The sequence below is a fragment of the Microcaecilia unicolor genome, chromosome 6 (assembly GCF_901765095.1).
Source record: "Microcaecilia unicolor chromosome 6, aMicUni1.1, whole genome shotgun sequence".
In the NCBI taxonomy this organism is placed as follows: Eukaryota; Metazoa; Chordata; class Amphibia; order Gymnophiona; family Siphonopidae; genus Microcaecilia; species Microcaecilia unicolor.
In genome coordinates, this window is record NC_044036.1 from 121,823,329 (window position 1) to 121,846,488 (window position 23,160).

The 23,160-nt window shown below is 44.2% G+C and overlaps 1 protein-coding gene across 2 annotated transcripts in view; it reads left to right on the forward strand.

Moving 5' to 3' along the window:
- Positions 1-23,160, forward strand: part of HMCN1 (hemicentin 1) — a 672,624-nt gene that overhangs the window by 412,839 nt on the left and 236,625 nt on the right. For both annotated transcript variants that reach the window (XM_030206904.1, XM_030206905.1), the window contains exons 49-53: positions 4,615-4,806; positions 9,601-9,774; positions 11,501-11,614; positions 14,156-14,301; positions 22,910-23,060. In XM_030206904.1, the coding sequence (XP_030062764.1) occupies positions 4,615-4,806; positions 9,601-9,774; positions 11,501-11,614; positions 14,156-14,301; positions 22,910-23,060 (777 nt within the window). The remainder of the gene's footprint in view (positions 1-4,614; positions 4,807-9,600; positions 9,775-11,500; positions 11,615-14,155; positions 14,302-22,909; positions 23,061-23,160) is intronic.

Consider the following 23,160-nt stretch of genomic DNA (forward strand, 5'->3'; position numbering starts at 1 on the left):
ACTAAATTAGAAAGATACAAAGGATCCCCAGTGTGATATACAATGAGGGGCATAATCGAACGAAAACGTCTATCTCCATGGGCGTTTATCTCCGAGAACGGGTCCGTGAAGGGGCGGACCGAACCGTATTTTCGAAAAAAATAGATGTCCATGTTTTATTTGACAATTTGTGAGCTGGGCGTTTTTGTTTTTCAGCGATAATGGAAAATGAAAGCGCCCAGCTCAAAAACGAATAAATCCAAGGCATTTGTTCATGGGAGGGGCCAGGATTCGTAGTGCACTGGTCCCCCTCACATGCCAGGACACCAACCGGGCACCCTAGGGGGCACTTTTACAAAAACAAAAAAAAGGTAAAAGAGCTCCCAGGTGCATAGCACCCTTCCCTTGTGTGTTGAGCCCCCCAAATCCCCCTCAAAACCCACTGCCCACAAGTCTACACCATTACTATAGCCCTAAGGGGTGAAGGGGGGCACCTACATGTAGGTACAGTGGGTTTGGGGGGTTGGACGACTAAGCATTAAGCAGCACAATTGTAACAGGTAGGGGGGGATGGGCCTGGGTCCACCTGCCTGAAGTCCACTGCACCCCCTAACAACTGCTCCAGGGACCTGCATACTGCTGCCAGGGAGGTGGGTATGACATTTGAGGGTGAAAATAAAAAGTTGTGAAACATCATTTTTTGTGGTGGGAGGGGGTTAGTGACAACTGGGGGAGTCAGGGGAGGTCATCCCCGGTTCCCTCTGGTGGTAATCTGGTCATTTAGGGCACTTTCTGGGGCCTTATTCGTGAAAAAACAGGGTCCAGGAAAAGTGCCCTAAATTCTAGCTACAAACGCATACTTTTTTTTCCATTATCGGCGAAAGGCGCACATCTCTGTTCGGGTGCTAACCATTCCCCAGTCCCGCCTTCACCACGCCTCTGACACGCCCCCGTCAACTTTGTACGCTTCCGCGATGGAGTGCAGTTGAAAACGTCCAAGTTCGGCTTTCGATTATACCGCGTTATTCATTTTTGTGAGATAAATGTCCATCTCCCGATTTAGGTTGGAACTTGGGCGTTTTTCTCGTTCGATTATAAGCAGGAATGTGAACTAACATAAGAATTTAAAAAAGGAAACAAAACTTAATAGGAGACAGTGTAGTCCAATAGCAAAGGACAGGCATGATCACGGCATTTAGCATTGCAGAGGAAGTGAGTGGCATAGTTTTGAAACATTTTAAGTCTTTTTATCTGATATTGAGGTAGTACCGCATAAACCACATTACAGTAGTCCACATGGGACATAAGTAAGGCGTGAAGAGCAGTTTGTAGTGATTGTAAATCTAGCATAGGGTGAATGGTACGTAATGAGCGTAGAGAAACCTAACCTGATCACTTCAGAGATATATTTGGAAAAGGAAAGTTGAGAGTCAAACCAGACACCAAGATAATGAAAACAAGAGCTGGAACAATAGGCATATTAAAGAGAACGGGGACAGAAGTTGGCGACGAATGGGAACCAGATATCCAGGAAGTCCTTGTTTTTTTTCTGGATTAAGCTTTAAATTGTTATGAAAGAGCCAGTTTGCCATTGCTGAAATGCTGTTTTGTAGAGGGGCTTTCCCTTGCGCTGAGGCCACTTTTAGCCCAGCTGTAAAATGGCTGCAGTTTCTGTTTCCTCATTGATGGCCATGTGCTCATTTCCCAATCAGTGTGTGGCCATTAGTGTGTGAGCCCTTACTGCCACCTTTTGAACCGATGGTAAGGGCTCACGCACTAACCCTATGCTAATCAGGCAGTGCGCAGCGATTTACCTGCGCTACTCGATTAGCGCAGAGCACGCTTACTGTCTGCCTTTAAACATCCCCTCTGTTTTTTAGCACATGGGTAGCTCGCACTGATCCCAGAACTACCACAGGATGCCTGAGCGTGTCCTGCAGTAGTGCCTTTTAGCACCCTGTAAGTACGCATTAGTGTTTATCGCAACTTAGTAAAAGGGCCCCTATCTGATGATTGAAAATTTGTATGCTATTTTATTTATATTGTATTGTTTACTGTTATCTTTATTAAAATTTTTGTATACCATCTTGAATGGCATATACAAGAAGAGGGTATATAAAGGTTTATAGGTGAATAAATGAAATCCACCTTTGTTGACTTCAGTGCTCTGCTGACTTCAGTATTAGAAAGTCACATGCTTTCAGTTAGTACATCAGTTAGTTGTGCAGTAAAGAGGAGGGGAACTTAGATTTCAGTGTGTATTGTGTTCTGTGCATTCATGCAGCACCGGAGATCTATCCCATGCTGTGTGGGCTGATAAATCTTAAAATAATTGCTTTGTTATTTATTTATTTATTGCATTTGTACCCCACATTATCCCACCTTTTTGCAGGCTCAATGTGGCTTACAGGGTGTAATTTGGTATTATCGTTACATAGAGTTGGATACAGTCGGTAATGAATTGGAGTAAGAGAGGAATTAATTAGAAGGTAGTGGGTAAGGTCGTGTCGAAGTGTTTTAGAGCATTTGGGTGATGTACGGAGAAGTATGATTCATCAGGATTGTTTTTGTAGGCTATGTTGAAGGGAAATGTCTTCAAAGGTTTGTAGTTTGATTCATCAAGGATTATTTTTGTAGGCTTTGTTGAAGAGAAATGTCTTCAAAGTTTTGCGAAAGTTGGTTAAGTTGTCCGTGGTTTTCAGGGTCTTGGGTAGTGCATTCCATAGCTGTGTGCTTTTGTACGCAAAGGTAGTAGCGTATGCCTGTTTGTATTTGGTTCCTTTACAGCTGGGGAAGTTCAAGTTGAGGAACTTACGGGCTGATCTTCTGGCATTTATGGGTGGTAAGTCTATTAGGTTCAGCATGTAGATTGGGGCCTCTGCATGAATGATTTTGTATACGGTCGTGCAGATCTTGAACTCAATTCTTTCCTTGAGCGGGAGCCAGTGTAGTTTCTCTCTAAGGTGTTTTGCACTTTCGTATTTGGGTTTTCCAAAAATAAGACGGGCTGCGGTGTTCTGGGCTGTTTGGAGTTTTTTAATGGTCTGTACTTTACATCCTACATACAGAGCATTGCAATAGTCCAGGTGACTTATCACTAGTGATTGTACCAGGGTGCGGAAGACGTATCTAGGGAAAAAAGGTTTTATTCTTTTGAATTTCCACATTGAGTAGAACATTTTTTTTCGTTGTGTTCTTCACATGGGTATCGAGTGTGAGATTTCGGTCAATGGTGACTCCCAGAATTTTCAGATTTTCTGAGATGGGAAGAGTGCAGTGAGGTGTGGTTATGGTAGGATAGTTGCTTGTGTTGTATTGGGATGTGAGAACCAGACATTGAGTTTTTTCTGCGTTCAGTTTTAACTTGAATGAGTCCGCCCAAGAGTGCATGATGTGGAGGCTCTGATTGATTTTGTTGGTTATTTCATTTAGGTTATTTTTGAACGGGATATAGATCGTCACGTCGTCCGCATATATATAGGGGTTTAGGTTCTGATTTGCTAGTAATTTGGCCAGTGGTGTCATCATCAGGTTGAAAATAGTTGGCGAGAGGGGGGATCCCTGAGGAACTCCACACTCCGGCGTCCAGGTTGGTGATCTGTCATTGTTCGTTGCTACTTGGTAGGACCTGGTGGTGAGGAAGCCTTTGATCCAGTTGAGAACTGGGCCTCCGATTCCAAAATATTCTAATAAGTGTAGTAATATTTCATGGTCTACCATGTCGAAAGCACTAGACATGTCGAATTGTAGTACGAGTATATTTTTGCCGGTTGCTATTGTTTTTTTGAATGAATTCATTGCAGACACAAGTACAGTTTCAGTGCTGTGGTTTGATCTGAATCCTGATTGAGACTCATGTAGAATTGAGTGTTTTGTTAGGTATTCCGTGAGTTGTTTCGTCACGATGCCCTCCATCAGTTTTGTTATGAGCGGGATGGAGGCGACTGGTCGGTAATTTGTTAGGTCCATTGTGCTTTTTGTGGCATCTTTTGGCAGTGGTGTGAGAAGGATATTTCCTTTGTCCTTAGGGAAGAGACCATTTAGGAGTCTGTAATTCAGTTGGTTCGTGAGGTCTATTTTGAATTGTTTGGGGGCGGCTTTTAGTAAGCTAATCGGGCAGATGTCAAGTTTGCATTGAGATTTGGCATATTTTCCAAGCCAGTGTGTGATTTCATCCATTGTAATCAGGTCAAAGTTGGTCCATGATCTGTCCGCTGGATATTCCCCAGGTTTCGGGTCTAGGCATTCAAGGATGCTTGTATATTCAGTGGTAGTGACTGGAATCATGTGTCGGAGCTTTATGATTTTCTCTTTGAAATATTTTGCTAGGTTAGTAGCCGATGGGGTTTCTGTGCTATTTGAGGTGACCAGTGTAGTGTCTAGGAGATTGTTTACAAGTGAGAAGAGTTTGTGCGTGTCCTTGTAATTTGGTCCTATTATAGTTCTGTAGTGCATTCTTTTGGCTTGTCTGATTTTGTATTTGTATTTCCTTTGCGTCTGTTTCCATTCATTGAGCGTGTATTCGTCTTGTTGGAGGACACTGCTTATTAAAATGCTTTTGCAACTTTGTATGAAACCATGACAGTATTTGCATAGCCTGATTAGGTGACTAGAAGTAATTCTCCTCTTTTCAAGGGACTCCAGTACCGCAGATTGTATGGCTGAAAGATGGTCAGCCTCTCCCTCAGGACCGTGAACACCGGATTGTGTCTGGAGGACGCTATCTGCAAATCAGTAATGTGCAAGTGGCTGACACAGGGAGGTACTCCTGCATTGCATCAAATGCCGCTGGTGACAAGAGCAAAAGCTTCAACCTTAATGTATTAGGTGAGTTCCATTGGGTTGCAAATGGAAAATGGTCCACAAAAGATGTTAGGCTGTGATGGACACTCCTAGTCCTGCTGTACTAAGTGTAACCTCAATGTCTTAACATTACAAACCAATGTTAATAACAATTTATAGTACCTGCATGCTGCTTTATGCATTGCAGAATTGATATGGAAAATGCTTAATAAGAGGTATTTACCATTCAGCAGGGCCATCTCCAAGGATAGTGGCACCCTGAGCCAATTTGTATTGGCAGCACCCCCTTCAGCGCATTGTCTCCAGCACCCCTCTCAATGGGTCTGGCATCTCTCCCTTCCTGGGCCAGTGTCCTTCCTCGCCCCCTAGTCCAATATCTCTTTCCCCTTCCTCTGTACCCCCTCCTTGTGGATTCAGCACTGCTCCCTCTCCTCTCTTATTCTCCCACATGGTCTTGTAAAGTTTACGCTAGTTGCCGGCAGCCTCATGACACACCTTTGTCCAGCCCCTTGATTTTCCCTCTGCTGCTTCCTTCCTTTTTCTTGTGGGCGGGATGCACAAAGGGAAGACCCAGGGGCTGGCTGAAGACAGCCTGTCATGCTGCTGCTGCCGGCAACTAACACAAACTTTACAGGACTGCGGGGAGTGAGAGAGGAGAGGAGAGGAGAGGAAAGAGTATCAATCAGACTCGTGGGAAGGGGGGACAGAGGAGGATGAAAAACAGAACAAATTGATGGGGTGGGGGGGGGGGGGGAGGGAAGATAAGGCTTAACCTTAAAATCAGGTGAGGTCAGGCCAGAGGCTAGATATTTTGGTGCCCTTGATCACTGGTGTCCTGAACTAGTGCCTCACTTAGTCCACTTAAGCCAGCCCTGCCATTCAGTTATTCAAGCACTTAGGAACAGAAGCTGATTATAGGAATGGAAAGGGCAATTTTAAAGCAATTCACCTGGCTAAAGAGACCTGACAAAGTCATTAACTTTTACCTTGATAAAATGTCAAATAGGCTTCCACTGTAACTGTATTTTAGCAGGATTAAAAAGTTATTCCTGGAGGGGGTCTGTCTGACTAAGAGTGTATATACACTATTTTGCCTCCAGTGAACCACTCATACCCGTAGCAGGTACAGAATAGGCATATACTTTATGCTGGCTGATTGTCAAAGGGCAATTGCCAAGGTAACTTCCCTTTGAAAATCAGCAGCAAGGTATGCATCTTATTCAAAATTGCCCCCATAGAGGGTAATTTTATAAATGATCGCCTATGGCCCCAAAGGCCCTTTAGCAGCAATTTAGTCCTGATTTACCTGAGCTAATCTTATTCCCGATGCAGTATGAAATTTTGGCAGACTAACTCATAGTGGGACATTCCAACATGACACTAGAGGTCAGATAACACTATATTTAAGTAAGGAAGTAGTGAGAGGGGGGGCGACACTGTACACCTTGCTGGACCAGATAAGTATAATTGGCCCTGGTGAGTCTAGAACCATCAGAGGTCTTCCTGCACTGGGTATTTGGGCAAGTGGTGACCTGATCTGCAGTGCCAAAGTTAGAGGTGCCCAGCTAATGGTACCCAGACCATGTGTACCCTGGAGAAGGTCAGGTAGAGCTGGAAAATTTTGCAGGTAGGAGTAGTGGGCAGGGAATCCAGTCTGCCAGACTTTTTTTTTTAATGTCTTTCTTCCTGTCAGACCATGAGCCAATATCCACTTATGCATTGACAGGAAAAAAAACATTTTATTCATGATGCAGCAAACTATTGCAGATTATAGTGTCAGTTTGCAGTGGGTTTTTTTTTCTGTCAGTGTACGCTTTTTATTGGCACTGCAGATCAGGTCATCACTAGAGAAGATGAAGGCTCTAGACTTTAAGGTAGTCCAAGCCAACATATGAAAGAAGGCTGAGACCTTTTATGTGAATCTGCTGAAAAAGTGGTTCCTTGCAACTTCGGCTGTAATCCAGGGGGATTAATTATAGCAAGAAGTTCTTTTGAACCCTGAGCCATGACATGTCCTCTTCAGGGACCAACCCTTGGCAGCAAGAAGCCCAACCTTGAGTAACTTGTGAATCAGAACAAAGGTGTGTCCTCCAACATTCCAGGAAGGACTCATCATCTCACTTGTCATGATATTATTACATACCAGGAGTAGTTATCCAACAGGGATCATACCAAATCCCAGAGGCCCAACAAAAAGCTGTGGCTGGAGAAGTGAATGAGATATTCCAGGTCAGGATGAAAGAAGAGTCCAACAGCATCACCTAAGCTTGTATAAACTGATCATCCCCATTGTACTAGTTCCTAAGCCAGGTGGAAGCTTCCACTTGTGTATTGACTTCCAGACTGTTAATGAAGTTTCTGAGCTTGAAACATATCTGGTGTCTTCAGTTGATGAACTGATGTATGAACCAGTTTATTTCCAGACTGTATTTGACCAAAGAATATTGGCAAGTTCTGATAAATCTTAAAATAATGACTTTGTTGTAGGATACTGCATTCTAAAATGCTTTTGCAGCTTTATTAAAACCATGACAGTATTTGCAAAGCCTGATTAGGTGACTGGAAGCAATGCTTCTCTTTTCAAGGGACTTCAGTACTTCTCTCTGGCTGCCAAGGAGAAGACAGCCTTCTCTACTCCTCAAGGGCTGTTCCTGTTCATCAAACTACCCTTTGCACTTCATGGGGCTCCTGCTGCATTTAGCACCTAGTAGAGTGCTTCCTGAGGTCCCATAAACATTATGCAACAGTGTCTGACTGGGAGATCACTTGACCCAATTACAAGCAGTCCTGACAAACCTGTGAAAGGCTGGCTTGAATGCAAACCCAATGAAGTACTTCCTGGGCAGACAAGAGGTTCAATACCTTAGATATTCTATAGGGAAGGGGCAAGCCATTCACAGATATAGAAGGTGGATGTCATTGCCTGAGTGCCTGTTTTCATTCAAGATGAAAGAGGGTAACAAAATACGAAAATAAAAATTAATTGGAAAATGAAAAACAAATTAACCAAAAACTTTTTTGAACAAAAGCATTTTCAAATTTTTATGAAAGAGAGAATAATAAACAGAATAATGTAAAACAAAGGGAAGCGATAACCAAAAATGAGGAACTTGGTAAATAGAAGAGTCTCAAGAGATCGGTTATACCTAATTCCTGAAAAAGAAGGTAGAAACAAAGAAAAGGAATCTTTAGCTCTATCAATACTATTAGCTGTAGGGAATGAAAAGAAATTAAGAACATAAACAGGAACAAAACCGTCAAACACTTTAAATATTATACATGCGAGTTTAAGCAGACAGTAGGCTTGAAAAGGCAACCAGTGGAGGGAAAAAAGAGCAGCAGAAGCACTATCTGATCTTTTGAGTCTCAATATAAGTTTGGGTGCTGTGTTCTATAAGATCTGTAACTTTGTGCAAAGTTTTGACATAAGGGACAAATATAAGATGTTACAGTAATCAAAATGAGTTAAAATAATAGCTTGGACCATAGTAGTGAATTGTATGAATTATGATTATGAATTTGATGTAGCTGTTGGAGTTTAAAGAATACAACCTGTAAGATATGATTTACCTGCAGTTCTAAAGAGAGAGTGGTGTCAAGAATGACCCCAAGAACTTTAGAAGTTCTTTCTACCTTTAAAGAAATATCAGAAATAGTTAAGGAATCGACAACTGAATTGGCATTCTGATCTAACCAAAGCAGTTTAGTCTTGTCTGCGTTCAGTTTGAATCCATGAATAAGACTGTAAGAATTGATCTTAGAAATACAAGATGCAATCTTAGAAGAGGCATCACTCAATCCATTCATATTTCATACAATGCTTTCTACTGAATGCTGAAAATGTGGACTCCTTGACAGAAGTTGACTCTCATTGTGCTTGATCTAAACTATTCCCTAGAGTAAGTGTTCACCTGGGCCATTTGCATGTTCATTCCTACATGCCATAGCACATACTTATATGGCTGGGATAATTTTATAAGCGGCCCTTTACATGCATACAACAGCATTTATGCATGAGAAACCCTATATAAAGTTAGTCCTGTAGGGCTAGATTCTATTTATGATGCCTAAAAAATTGGCTTTAGACAAAATACGCCTAGGCCCATTTCCTATGACTATATTTAGTCGTGGCCATTTATGCCAACTAAAACCTGGTGTAAATGCCGACACCTACGTTACAACTAGGCTTTTTAGCATTTAACTCAGCTAATTCTGTTAGTGCTGGCTAAGCTAAACTTTAGTAAAAGGGCCCCTAAGAATGAATTAGGAATAATAGAAATCTGCTGGCAGCTAAAGCAGGGTGCAGTCACACTGCCTATCTTCTATATTCAAACGATTGAGTCTATCATATAAACCGCTCAGACTCAGGATGAAGGGACTTATCTATTTCACCAGATTATACTCAAACCTATCTGTTTATTGACCTGTCTAGGTTTGGGCATAATCTGGTGAAATCGTGTAACAGATCCAGCCTAGATGTATTCTTAATTTCTTTTAGGGTACATTAGGCTGCAAGTTGATCTTTACATGCCTTTGTGGTTACAGTAAATGAAACTGATGGTCATTCCTTCCTATCTATCTATTTATTCTGTCTGTCTGTCTGTCTATCTATCTATCTATCTATCTATCTATCTATCTATCTATCTATCTACCTACCTACCTATAGGCGTAATATGATGAAATGATGTAACAGATCCAACTTAGATGTTGCATTCTTAATTTTTTTTAGGGTACAATAGGCTGCAAGCTGATTCATTACATGTCTTTGTGGCTACAGTAAATGAAACTGATAGTCATTCTTTCTTGCTTTTAATTCAGTGTCACCTACCATCACTGGCACAAATAATAATGGAACTCCAGAAGAAGTCACGGTTATCCTGAACAGTCCCACCTCATTAGTGTGTGAGGCTTACTCTTACCCCCCTGCAACCATTACCTGGCTGAAGGATGGTGCCCCTGTTGAATCAAATCGGAATGTCAGGATTTTACCAGGTATGTCACCTGTTAGTTATTTAAGTCATATATCAATGTGTATTGCATCTCTCATTCAATGTACATTAATATATTTAGTGAGATTTATTAACTGCCTTTATGAGATTCACCCAGGGTGGTTTTCAGGAGGTATAGCTTGACATAAAGCTTACAATTTTGTTAACAGTGTAACAGTAGTACAGTGACCAAATATAAACATAAATACATTCAATTAAGGTAAACTTGGAGACAGGAAATTTGAATCCTAATAATAGGAATATCATGATACAGTGTCAGAAATATGAACTTTAAAACAGCACAATAGAATAATCATATATCAGACATATAATAAAATGATACATCATAATGGGCAGCATGGAGGAACATTCATATAACACAGACATGATACTTAAAATGTCGGCACAATTCGAAATTGATGCACTCTGTTTCCTTAATGACTCTAGATGCAACTGTAAATTTAGCAGATTAGTTTCAAACTAATAAAATAATTTACAAAAATAAATCATAAGTAAATCCCATTAGATGAAAAAAATCCCAAGCAACTATGATCATTCTACCATGATTGTTGAAGAAAATAACTCAGTGTAAATGCCAGCATGAATGGCCCTCTCAGTGTTTTGGGCTTTGTGTCAAGAAGTGCATTTCTTTCTCTCTCACTCTTAAACACCCAATTATTTGCTGTTCTCTCCACACATCTTTCTATGTATTTATTTATTTTTACAATTTCTTGCATCCATAGTTTAAGGTGAAAAGCCCTTGCCAAATTCTTGTGTCTTAAGGTGGCCTCCTTTCAAAACAATTGGATTCTAACCTCTGGTGTGCATGGCTCAAGTTTCAAGTAGAGGGGCTGTTTAAACTAGTTAACTCTACTTGTAAGCCAGTGTTTATTTTGGAATAATTTGCATCCTCTGTGCCTGTGAGCATCAGGATAAACACAGCTGTTGTAGGAGCAGTGAAAGAGAACTTTAGTGTCAAACAGGAAGTGATACTAACAGTTTAATTCTTAATTGCACAGTTGATTATTTTGAGCCCTGTTGCAGTTTCCAGTGAAATAGATAATGCAGTGCCACTCATCTCTTTGCCTTGACTGTATGTGAAGTACTTTGATGGCTTATGATTTTTTGACTGAGCTCATCAATGCGAGTTCTAATACAGTTTTGAATTTCCAGTAACAATTTCAGCGGGGACTATAATTTATTCTGCACTAATAGAAATTATCAGCATGGGCTACTGTTAAGAGGCAAGGTTATAGATATCTCTGTTCCCTGCACTGACTTTCAGTAATTCTGTAAGTATTTATAACATTTAGGAGAGAAGTGATCAAAGCGGACTACCGTTAAGATGGGTTATTTTACCACAAGTCGTGCTATTTTAGCACGGGGTCTCATTGCATAAAATGAGACCCTGTCCAAAAATGCATGACTTTTGGTAAAGTAATCCAACTTAATGGTAGCCCGCATTTGATAACTTCTTCCCTAAATGTGTTAAATACTTCACAGTTATGAAAGTCAGTGCAGAGAATAGAGATATCCATAACCTTGGAAAAAAATCTAACTACTGCAAATCAGACAGATACATTCTCATTAGTGTTCCCTACTATCAGTGCCTGGACATGATAGCTCTACATTGTATAAGAGACTGAGATATATTTAGAATTGTTTGATATACGATGACAATGTAGGCCACATTTTAAAAGAGCGAAGAGCTGATTCATTTTGTCTTGCAGGAGGTCGAACCCTGCAGATTCTAAATGCCCAGGCAGACAATGCTGGGAGATACACCTGCATTGCCACAAATGAAGCTGGGGAGACATTAAAGTATTATGAAGTTAAAGTATACAGTAAGTTTTCTATTTGTATAGTTCGTCATCACTCATGTTATTTTAATCTTTTTGCTTGATAGTCCAAAACTACAAAATTACTCTGATTTTCATCCTCAGTGACCTCTTACCATGGGCTCTGTCTAGTAGGTGAGGCTTGCTGTGAAAAATAAGTGGACAAGAAATTTCAATGGCTTTATTCTAGTGGCTCAGGCCCCCTTCAGAACTGCAGCACCCCTTTACAGCTCCACCAGCCAAATAAATACAGTGCCTCTGCTCTGGTCCTTTTTGGCTGCCTCCTTCCTGCAGACATCGGTGGCGTGCCTTCAGCCACTGACGCTAGGACTTCTCATGTATGATCTGAATATGTTCAAAACGTCCTGGTGCCGCCGACATCTGCAGGATGAAAGCAGCCAAGAAGGAGGGGAGCAGAGGCACTGTATTTGTTTGACTGGCGGGGCCTCGGCATTCCCACAAGCAAAGGTATGGTAAGTGCATGCACATGTGGGGGGGGGGGGGGGGGGTATGAGGGGGAGAAAGGAATGTGTTGCCCCAACCCTGGACACCCCCAAAATTGGAGGAATAATTTTGTAAACTCATTTTTATGCATATTTGCAAATGCACATATAAATGATCTCTTATAAAATACCAGCTGGCGTAAAATTACACGCTTTGACATGATAATATGTACTTTGTTGGTAGGCATGTTGGGGGTGGAGTTTGACCAGAGTACACATGTAAATGCATAGATTACAAAATAGGCTAGTCTATGCACATACTTTAAAATTATAGGTACAGGTATTTACACTTATTCAAGGGCGGGTGTAAATGTGTGAGCCCATAATGTAGGCACACTTTCTGCCATATAATTTACCTAAAATATGTGTGTGAAAATGCTTACACTAGGCATCCGCCTATAAAATTGCCCTCTAACCACCTAATTCTAGAAAGTTGCGCACTCAAATTTGTGCAAGCAATGTTATAGAACTAGGTCAATTGCGCACATAATTTAATAATGAGCTGATAATTAGTGTTAACAAGCAATAATAAGCTATACTTGGCCTTAATTGGTGCTAATTGTCACCAATTAGCAGTTACGCACATAACTGCCCATAGTCAGTATTCTATACATTGAGTACTCAAAATCCAAAGCATGCAACTTCAAGGGGATATGAACCTGGGAAGGGCATGGGTGAGTTGTAAGCATGCCAAGAAGTTACACACGGGTTATGGAATATTAGTATTTATGCACCAAACTGCCTAGAGTTAGGTGTGAGCATTTATGCCAGACATTGAGCTAGTGTAAGTGCTGGTGTTATACACGTAAATGCAGACTTATGCTAGCATTCTGTAACAGTAGTTGTGCACACATCCTGGCTAGGGTTACCATTCGTCCGGATTTCCCCGGACATGTCTTCTTTTTGAGGGCATGTCCGGGGCGTCCGGCGGATTTTGCCCGCACGCACGTTTGTCCGGATCTCTGGACAAACTTGCGTGCGGGAGGGCGTGCGTGCGGTTGCGCGATCCATCGGCGCCGTGGGTCTCCACTCCCCTTCCTTACCATCTTCCCTGGTGGTCTAGTGACGTCTTCAGGGCAGGAAAGAGCCCCCTCTTTCCTGCTCGGAGCGCTGCCTTGCCCATCCTCCTGCCAGAACAGTCATAAATCTGCTAACCAGATCCTCCTCCTCCTCTCTTAGGGTATATAAACTTGAAGCTTCAAAGGGAGGGCTTAACAGCTTCTCTCCCCTGGGCATTGCAATCTCACTTACAATTTAAAATTTCTATGTTGATGGAAGGTATGGAGCCACCATCCTCCATCCTATTCTTTCAAAGTCACTTAAACATACAACACTGACAGATCTCTCATCCCTCCCTTCTACCCACCCAAAGTCAAAATAGCAATATGAGAGCTCCATGTCCTGATCTTTATCCCCTTACTCCCTAAAACTCATCCAAAAAGCTTCTGAGCCTAACCAGGAGGACACATTTTTATGCAGGGCCGCCAAGAGGGGGAGGGCAAAATTCCACGGGCCCAGCGGCGGGGTCTCTCTCTCTCTCCTGCTTCTGACAGGACCCGAGTGATTGCGTCCCAAGTGGAGCAGGACAGAGAAAACTCCGGCACTTCGGCCAGACCCCCTTGGAGGCTGGGGAGGACCCAGAGGAGCAGACACTGTAGGTCTTCCTTCAGCACTGTTCTTCTGCCCAGCTGAGCGGCTGCTTTTCCTCTCAGGCGCGCATGCCTCTCAGCCCTGCCCCAAGCCTGGTTCAGTCTCTCGATGGCCCTGTTTTTATGATCTCTCAGCTAGGCATTCTCCCAGTGTCCTGTAATGGCAAAACTGGAGGAGCCTAGCTGGGAGGATGTAAGCATGTGTCCTGGCTAGATACAGATGCCTTTTAGGTGAGTTCTAAGAAGCAGGGAAATAGGGCAAAGGATGGGTGGAGGGGGCTTCTGGTGCTTTATGTTGTCCTCAGCTGACTGTAGCATCATGCATTTTCCCTGTCTTTTTCTGGATTTGTGTTATCAGTTTAATGTCTTTCTAATGAATATTTGCTTTCATACAGTCCCACCCATAATTGACAAAGGAGATGGCCTGGAAATCAGTCTGTTTCCAAAGGAGGTGAAGATCAAGGTGAACAACAGCCTTGTTCTGGAGTGTGAGGCACATGCAATTCCTGCTGCCTCCATCAGTTGGTTCAAGGATGGACAGGTCAGTCGCCATTCTGCTCCTAGTGATTTCTTAGTGGTATGTGTGGGGCATGAAAGCTACATCAAAAGGAGAATTCTATTACCCCATTGAACAGGTTTAGAATAATTTTTATTATACTTGTAATATTGAACTTTGGTAGTAGGGTTTACAATAAGGCCCATGACATACAGAATGGACTTTGGTAGTCTTGGTTTATCAATAGTATCTATGGATTTATTTTTCCAATTTCTCTGAGAACAGGACTCCAGGTTTATAGATGCTATGGATTTAGCATTATTGTTGGCTTGCTTACAGTATTGTATGCATAATGTTCCCTCTCTGGTTCCTTTTAAATCTTAACTAATAAAAAGCTTCTTGTAGGCTCTCTTATTTGCAGGTCAGGATTAACACTTTCATGGGCCTTAGGTGAACAAGCATGTTGGGCTCCCCGCTGTATATAAATACCATTCAAAACTCCAACAAATGGTGCCTCGTGTGGTTCTAACTGCAGGGGAAAATCAGTAAAGGAGGAAGCAGCAGATATGCACTGCTCACTAATTCCTCCTGCCTCCTGCTGACTGGAAGGCAGTGCACAGGGAGTGGGGAGAAAGTCAAATCTCTGGGGGCAGCAGTGACTCTGGTTTCTCCTGTCTCCTTCACACACACATTCTTCTCTGCTGACAGCAGTGGCATAGCTATGAGGGGCCATGGGAGCCTGGACCCCCCAAAATTTGCTCTGGGCCCCTGGTTTGACTGGCAGGGGTCCCTAACCCCCACCAACTGAAGCCTTCATCCAGCACTGGTCTCCAGCACCACCGCATTGCCTGCGCTGCGCTCTCTTCCCCTCACATCCGGACGTGAGGGGGAAGAGAGAGCAGGGCAGGCAATGCGGCAGCAGTGCGGTGCCGGAGACCAGCGCTGGATGAAGGCTTCAGCTGGCGGGGGTTGGGGACCCCTTCCAGCCAAGATGTACAGTGTCGGCAGTGGGTGGGGAGTGGCGAGACGGTGGAGAGGGGGGTGGTGAGGCGGTGGAGAGGGGGCGGTGGACCAAAATGTGCCCCCCCCCCACCTTCAGCTCTGGCCCCCTCCCACCTCGAGGTCTGGCTACGCCCCTGGCTAACAGTTGACTTTCCAGGGTAAAACTTTGTCTTAGAATAAATTGAACTACACATCATAGAAGGCCCCTTCTGTACATTTGAGCCTTAGGCACATACCCAGTTAGCCTGTGTCTTAATCCTGCCCTAATAATTTGTCGTGTGTTTGTCTAGACTAGATTGTGATCTCCATGGAACAAGGACTGTCTGTTACAGCACTGCTTAGCCTTTTAGCACACTGCTGTTGAAGTGATTAGTTGTGGTAGTAAACTCATTTACGTACAAAGCGAGGTTGATTGTAAGATTTGTATGTATAGAAGCCATTTCTACCCAAAGAAGTCCCAATGACCAGATCTGTACCCAGATTTTCAACATCATCTGAATAATGCTGCTGAATATCCATTCAGTCTGACTCGGCACAATCCAGATAGTCCCAAGAAACAGATGGGCAAGTGGTCTGCTAATCCAAATAGAACTGATGACGAAGAAGCAGACACAATAAGGGTTTGTTCTATTAGTATGTGTTGCCCTGAAGCAGTCCACTTGGGTGAAACTCGCCGTATCAGGTACCTTTTTATTTGGTTATTCTACAGTAAAGGCTTTTGAACCACTTTTCCTCATGTCTGCTTCTTCATTATCAACAATCCATATGGTGCCAGGATGGAGTCCTAACTTTTTCTGGATAGTTACCCAATTGGCAGATTGACTATTGCCACTAACTGGGTAACTTCTGGCTCCACCTTAACTCTGTCTTGGCACTATCCTAACTTTATCTGGGTAGCGCACTGTCTTGACTTTATCTGGGTAGTTATCAAAGTATTGGTCTGAATCAGGGGCGTAGCCAGACCTCGAGGTGGGAGGGGGCCAGAGCCTAAGGTGGAGGGGCACATTTTGGTCGCTGCCCCGCCCCCTTCCACCGCCTCACCGCCCTCTTTGCCGCCCACTGCCGCCAAAAATACCTTGGCTGGCGGGGTCCTCAACACCCGCCAGCTGAAGACTTCATCCAGCGCTGGTCTCAGGCACCGCCTCATTGCCTGCCCTGCTCTATCTTCCCCTGATGTCTGGCACGCTCCTGTTAGTGAAACTGAGAATTTCACTAAAAGGAGCGTGCCCGACGTGAGGGTAAGAGAGAGCAAGGCAGGCAATACAGCGCCGCCGCCGCAGACCAGCACTGAACGAAGTCTTCAGCTGGCGGGACTTGGGGAATCCCACCAGCCAAGCAGGGGCCCAGAGCAAATTTGGGGGGGGGGGGGGGACCCACCTAGCTACACCACTGGTCTGAATGTCACTGGTACCCATGTAAGTACTAGCAGCTGATGTTCTTTCTAAGCGGCTACCTTTCAATTGTGCAGGAGTCCTTGGCCTGGTATATCTAGGTCTAATTTAGCTGTCAGTGGTCAGCATTTAAAGAAACACTGATCACCGCCGACTGAATATAGGTCCATCTACTCAAAGTGGTAGAGGACCAATAAGGAGGGAAACTGAGCAGATGGGGTGGGTCGATTAGTCTGAAAAAGGGGCCAGAGTTCCTAACTTATCTGGCCATATTCTGACTGGCTAAGATAACCACATTTTCAACTGTAAATGGGCTTAACTCCAGATGACTGAAATTGCTTTGCACAAAGAAAACTATGATTGTTACTAGGTGAAGCAGAATAAAGCAGACAATTTTATTTACTGTTTAAATAAACATTTTCAAACATAAAACTATACACTAAATTTTAATGTGTGCGAAGCTGAAGAAATTAGTGGTTTGCTTTGTATGCTAGAACAGCAGAGTGCTGACACAAGTAGTGCACACCATTTGCTCCTGAACGTCAGATGATATTGTTCATAGTAAAGCCAGATGTGCTCTGACTGCAGTGCAAGATTAGTGCACCACTCAGATTAAAGGATTTCCTAGATCCTTTAAATAATTAGGTTTATACGTTTTGTGTAATTTGTCAGATATGCGTGTAACTGGTCTGTTCGCCGAGGACAAGCAGGCCATGTCATACTCACGTGTGGGTGACATTATTGTGTACTATTGCTTTAAGAGCATGCGCAAGCATCCCCACTGTGCATGCATGAGTGCCTTTCTGCCTGGCGCAAGAGTGCGGGACCATCAGCCTCTTCATCTGCCGTGAAGAGAGAATGCGCTGTTCACGACTCCTCAGTGTCTAATGCATTGATGCTTTTTGAGCTCTTTTTGTGCATTCCCTTTAGGTATTTTTGCCTAATTTTGATTTTTCTTTTGTTTCGGAGTTTTTTTCCTTCCCTCCCTTATAGTTTTACTGTTTTATTGTTTTTTATGCCCCACTTTTAAATTTTATTATTTTTTTTGTGCTCACGAGGTCCACTTAGGCCTAAGCTTTGGTCAGGATTTCTTCCCCTCCTTTTTTTCTTGGTGATTTGCCCCTTTTTATTATCACAATTGAGTTATTTCCCAGTGGCTTCAAGCGCTATGCTTGGTGCAACCGGACCATATCTTGAACTGACAGCCATTCCTGGTGTCTCCAGTGTTTGGGGCCAGAACATACTGCTTCCAGCTGTCTTCTTTGTCTGCATATGCAGAAAAGAACATGGTTATCCAGAGCAACTGAGAGAGAGAAAATGTTTGGAGCCTGTACCGAATTGTCGACATCAGCATTGGTGTCAGCGCTTGCACAGGCATTGGGTGCATTGGTCCCCATGGTTGCTAGACCCATGTCCGACACTGGGAATGGACGTATATCGACAAAGGTCTTCACTTGCTTTGGCACTGTCAACTGTGCAAGGCCCTCGGGACCGGTCAGCATCAGACCCAACATCAAGGAGGCATGGGAATTCAACTTTGGCACTGAGGAATGTTGATGCTCAGCATCAGGCAAAGACCAAGAAGCACAAGCATCGATCCCCCCTCGATGCAAGGTACTGGGAAAACTGAGGCACTGAGTTTTCTGTTCCCAGATAAGTGTTGGCACTGTGAGGAGCACTCTCCTTCCATCAAGGAGATGCTGTCACAGGGGGTTTCCATGCAGCCAGGACCAGGCACCCATATCGACCCCGACAGTTCAGCAGGCTGACTCTGACCCAATGCCCCAGCGTTTCCTGATGTTGACCCTCGATGAGCACATCTGGGCCATGATCCATGAGCATTTGGTGGGGCTTATCCAACAGAGTGCATTGGCATCTGGGGTGCTTGCACCAGCCATACCTCTTCCTGCTGCCCCACAGGGCCCTCAGCTTGTGGCCAGGTCTCCGATACCAGTGCCGCATTCGGTACTGGCGTCTACAGCCGTCCGTACTGGCACCCCCTCAACATCAATGGAGGAAGCTTCACCGGAGTTGATGGTTAAGCCTACTTCTTGATGCCCTTCTAGGCAAGGACATGGTTCCTCTCTGTTGAGGCAGGCTTGATCTTAGCCCTCCCATGAGAAGCTCTTTGCTGATATTGACATGGAGCGCTCTTGGACGTCTGATGAGAATCTACAGTACTTCTTGGATGAGAAATTCTATGGTATCTCATCTGACCCCTCCCCACCAATGGAAAGAGTTGAGATGTTCGCGGTCCTGGACTATGACTCTCTTCCTAGAGAGGCTGTGATGGTCCCGCTTCATAAGATCTTGCAAGACGTTCAGGTGAAGAAATGGGAGTCCCCTCTGTCGGTACCTGTACTCCCCAAAAAGATTGACACTATGTATTGGATCCAGAATTTTTTGAGCAAGTCAAAAAGAGGTCCCTTCTACTCTCAGAGGCATAGGTACACTCCTTCTTCTCACCCTCCTCAGCAGGCCCAGACCCAACACACTCATTTTCATTAACAGCATGCACCTAAGACCCAGCAGCTCCCTGGTGAAAACAGGGGATGAGTTTTTGAGTGGTTCCAGTACAGCATAGCCGCCGTGGATGACCTACCGGGGGGGGGGGGGGGGGGGGGGGGGAGATAAGATTTTACAACAAAGATGGCCCCTTGTAACCTCCAACCAGTGGGTTCTTCAAATAGTCCGTCTCGGTTATGCCCTGCTTTGGCGTCAAAGACCACCAAATTGCCCTCCAAGAGCATCTTGTTTCAGCACAAGCAGGTACTTGCAGAGGAACTCTCCACCTTTCTAGAAGCCCACATGGTTGAGTCTGTTCCACCAGGGCAAGAAGGGAAGGGATTCTACTCCAGGTACTTGCTTGTCCCAAAGAAAACGGGGGATGTGCCCCATCCTAGACGTAAGGGCCGTGGTTCTTCAAATAGTCCGTCTCGGTTACGCCCTGCATTGGCGTCAAAGACCACCAAATTGCCCTCCAAGAGCATCTTGTTTCAGCTCTTAGCACAAGCAGGTACTTGCAGAGGAACTCTCCACCTTTCTAAAAGCCCACATGGTTGAGTCTGTTCCACCAGGGCAAGAAGGGAAGGGATTCTACTCCAGGTACTTGCTTGTCCCAAAGAAAACAGGGGGGATGTGCCCCATCCTAGACGTAAGGGCCGTGAAAGTTCAGGATGGTTTCCCTGGGCACCTTTAGCCCAGTGATTCAGGAAAGATTGGTTATGCTGTCTGGACTTAAAGGATACCTACACTTGTATCTCGATGCTTCCAGTCCACAGGAAGTATTTCAGATTTCAGGTGGGAACACATCACTTCCAGTACTGTGTGTTGCCGTTTGGCCTTATGTCAGCTACCAGGGTTTTCACCAAGTGTCTAGTGCTAGTTGCAGCATTGCTACTCAGACTGAGAGTCCATGTGTTTCCCTACCTAGATGATTGGCTGGGGTGCTGGCGCTACTAGGATTCGTTTCAAACTACCCCAAGTCCCATCTGCTCCCGGTCCAACAATTGAAATTCATTGGAGCCCTGCTAGACATTCAGTAAGTGCTAGCTACCTCCCTGTGCTGAGGGTGGACGCTCTAGTCACTCTTACCACTTGGGTTTGAGCCAGCCAGCAGGTCACAGCTTGACAGATGCTCAGGTTGCTAGGCCACTTGTCCTACACTGTGCATGTCACTCCCTTTACACATCTTCACATGAGAACTGCCCAGTTGGTCCTTGCTTCCCAGTGGTGTCAGGCCTCCAGGAACCTAGAAGATGTCATCTGGGTAGTTGGTCAACTCCCTTCTCTGATGGACAATTCAATCCAGTTTTACTGTGGGACTTCCATTCCAAATTCCTCAGCCCCAGAAGGTGCTGATGATAGATGCATTCCACCTGGGGTGAGAAGCTCACTCGGATGGGTTTCAAACTCAGGGTGCCTGGTCAGCTTAGGAGACAGATTTTCACATCAACCTTCTGGTGGTACAGGCAATCTGGAACGCTCTAAAGACTTTCAGAGATCAGCTGTTCAACCAAATTGTATTCATTCAAATGGACAATCAGGTTGCAATGCATTACACCAACAAGCAGGGGGCTACCGGATTATATCCTCTGTGTCAGTAGGCTATCCAGATGTGGCAATAGGTTGTCCAGAACAGGATAGTTCTCAGAGCCACCTATGTGGCAGGCAAATCCAACACCCTGGCCAACAGACTGAGCAAGGTCATGCAACCGAATGAGTGGTCACTCAGATGGGCATTGCCCACAAGATCTTCCAAGTGTAGGGCACCATCTCGATGAATCTCTTTGCCACTTCTTTCATTCACAAGGGGGCTCATTTTCACTTAGACTTACAAAGTTCCATAGGTTATTATGTAACTTTGTAAGTCTAAGTGCTTTGAAAATATGCCTCAAAGTTCCTCAGTACTGTTCCAGGCTCAGGAACATGACAGATGTTGAGAGCTTAGAATTTGCTTCCTTTCATCTTCCTGAGGGTATCTCCAGTCTTGCTGGCTTCCAGGAAAGATTCCACCAAGTGTTGTTATTCTTTCAAATGTATAAGGTTTGGTGTGAGGGCAAAGCCCTAGATCCTCTTCCTTGCCCTACGCAGATCCTGTTTGAATACCTACTACACCTTTCCAAGTCTGGTCTCAAGACCAACTTTGTGAGAATTCACCTCGGTGCAATTAGTGCTTACCATCACCGTGTAGAAGGTAAGCCCATCTCTGGACAACCTCTAGTTGTTTACTTCATTACAGGTTTGCTGTTAATAAAGCCCCTGTCAAACATCCGCCTGTGTCATGGGACCTCAACGTTGTCCCCACCCAGCTGATGCTCCTTTTGAACCGCTGGATTCCTGTCATCTGAAATACTTGACCTGGAAGGTCTTGTTTTTGGTGGCTGTTACTTCAGCTCACGGGGTTAGCGTGCTTCTGGTCCTAGTGGTGGATCCACCTTACGCCATAGTTCATCATAACAGAGTAGTTCTCCACATGCACCCTAAGCTCATGCCTAAGGTTGTTTCAGAGTTCGATCTGCACCAGTCTGTCTTTCAACATTCTTTACCAAACCTCATGGCCATCCTTTCAAAAGTGCACTGCACACCTTGAACTGCAAGCGAGCATTGGCCTTTTACTTGGAGCGCACTAGGCCCTACAGATAGTCCACCCAGCGTTATGTTTCTTTTGATCCCAACAGGATGGGGGTCATCATCGGGAAGTGCACAATCTCCAATTGACTAGCAGATTGTATTTCTTTTACTTATACCCAGACTGGGCTGACTCTTGAGGGTCATGTCAAGGCTCATAATGTCAGAACCATGGTTGTGTTGGTAGCCCACTTGAGATCAGCCTCTATAGATGAGATTTTCAAGGCTGCAATATGGTCACACACATTTACATCTCACTATTGCCTTGAGCAAGATACCTGATGCGATAGTCGGTTTGGACAGACAGTTCTGCAGAAACTTGTTTGGGGTCTAGAATCTAACTCCACCCTCCTAGGCCTGTTTTGTTCTGTTCCAGGCTGCACTCTCACACAGACAATTTCAGGTTAATTAGTATTTTCCTACTGCTGCTGTTTTTGATAAGCCTGGTAGCTAGGGATTCCGACATGTGAGTATGACATGGCCTTTTACCCTCGGAGAAAACAAGGATACTTACCTGTAGCAGGCCAGTTCTCACATATCCTCCCACCTCCCCTTGGAGTTGCTTTTGTATAGCTAATTTACTGTACTGCTGGTCTTGTGCTTTCACAAGAAGGCACTTGCACATGCACAATGGGGACGCTGGCCAATGCATTTAAAGCAATAGTACACTGTAAAAGCTTTCCGCACCAGGCGATGTGGATGACATCACCCACATGTGAATGAGTGGCTTGCTGTCCTCCAAGAATATCTGCTACAGGTAAATCCTTGCTTTTTCCCCTTGGCATGATTTTACAATCATGTATGTAGAATCGATGGCACATATTTTGACGATAGGTGTGCATGTATGTGGAGCACATAGTTGCATGCATAGAATATAAAATCCTATCATTTACTTGCATTATTTGGGGTTCTTTTACTAAGGTATGCAAAACATACTAAGAAGCCCATAGGTATAAAATGGGCTTCTTGGTATTTAGCGTGTACTAAATCCATTAGAGCACCTTAGTAAAATGACTCCTTTATAAATCTATCATTGGGTATTTAACACAGCTCAGTGTAAGCAAAGTAGACACCTGTTTCAGTTCAGTTTAATATTTGACATTATATCATTCCTTGTCTTCAATTTACAGCCTCTCCAACCCAATAGTCATGTTACCATCTCACTCAGTGGTCATACTCTGCAGATAAAGGAGGCCCAGGTGTCTGACACTGGCCGCTATACATGTGTGGCCTCAAATATTGCCGGTGAAGATGAACTGGACTTTGACGTTAACATCCAAGGCAAGAAATATTGCTGTGGGGTCATAAAATGTCTGAGTTATAGCAGTACATTTCCAAAACATTTTGTAATTTTACGGGTGGGTACTGTTGGCAATTTCTG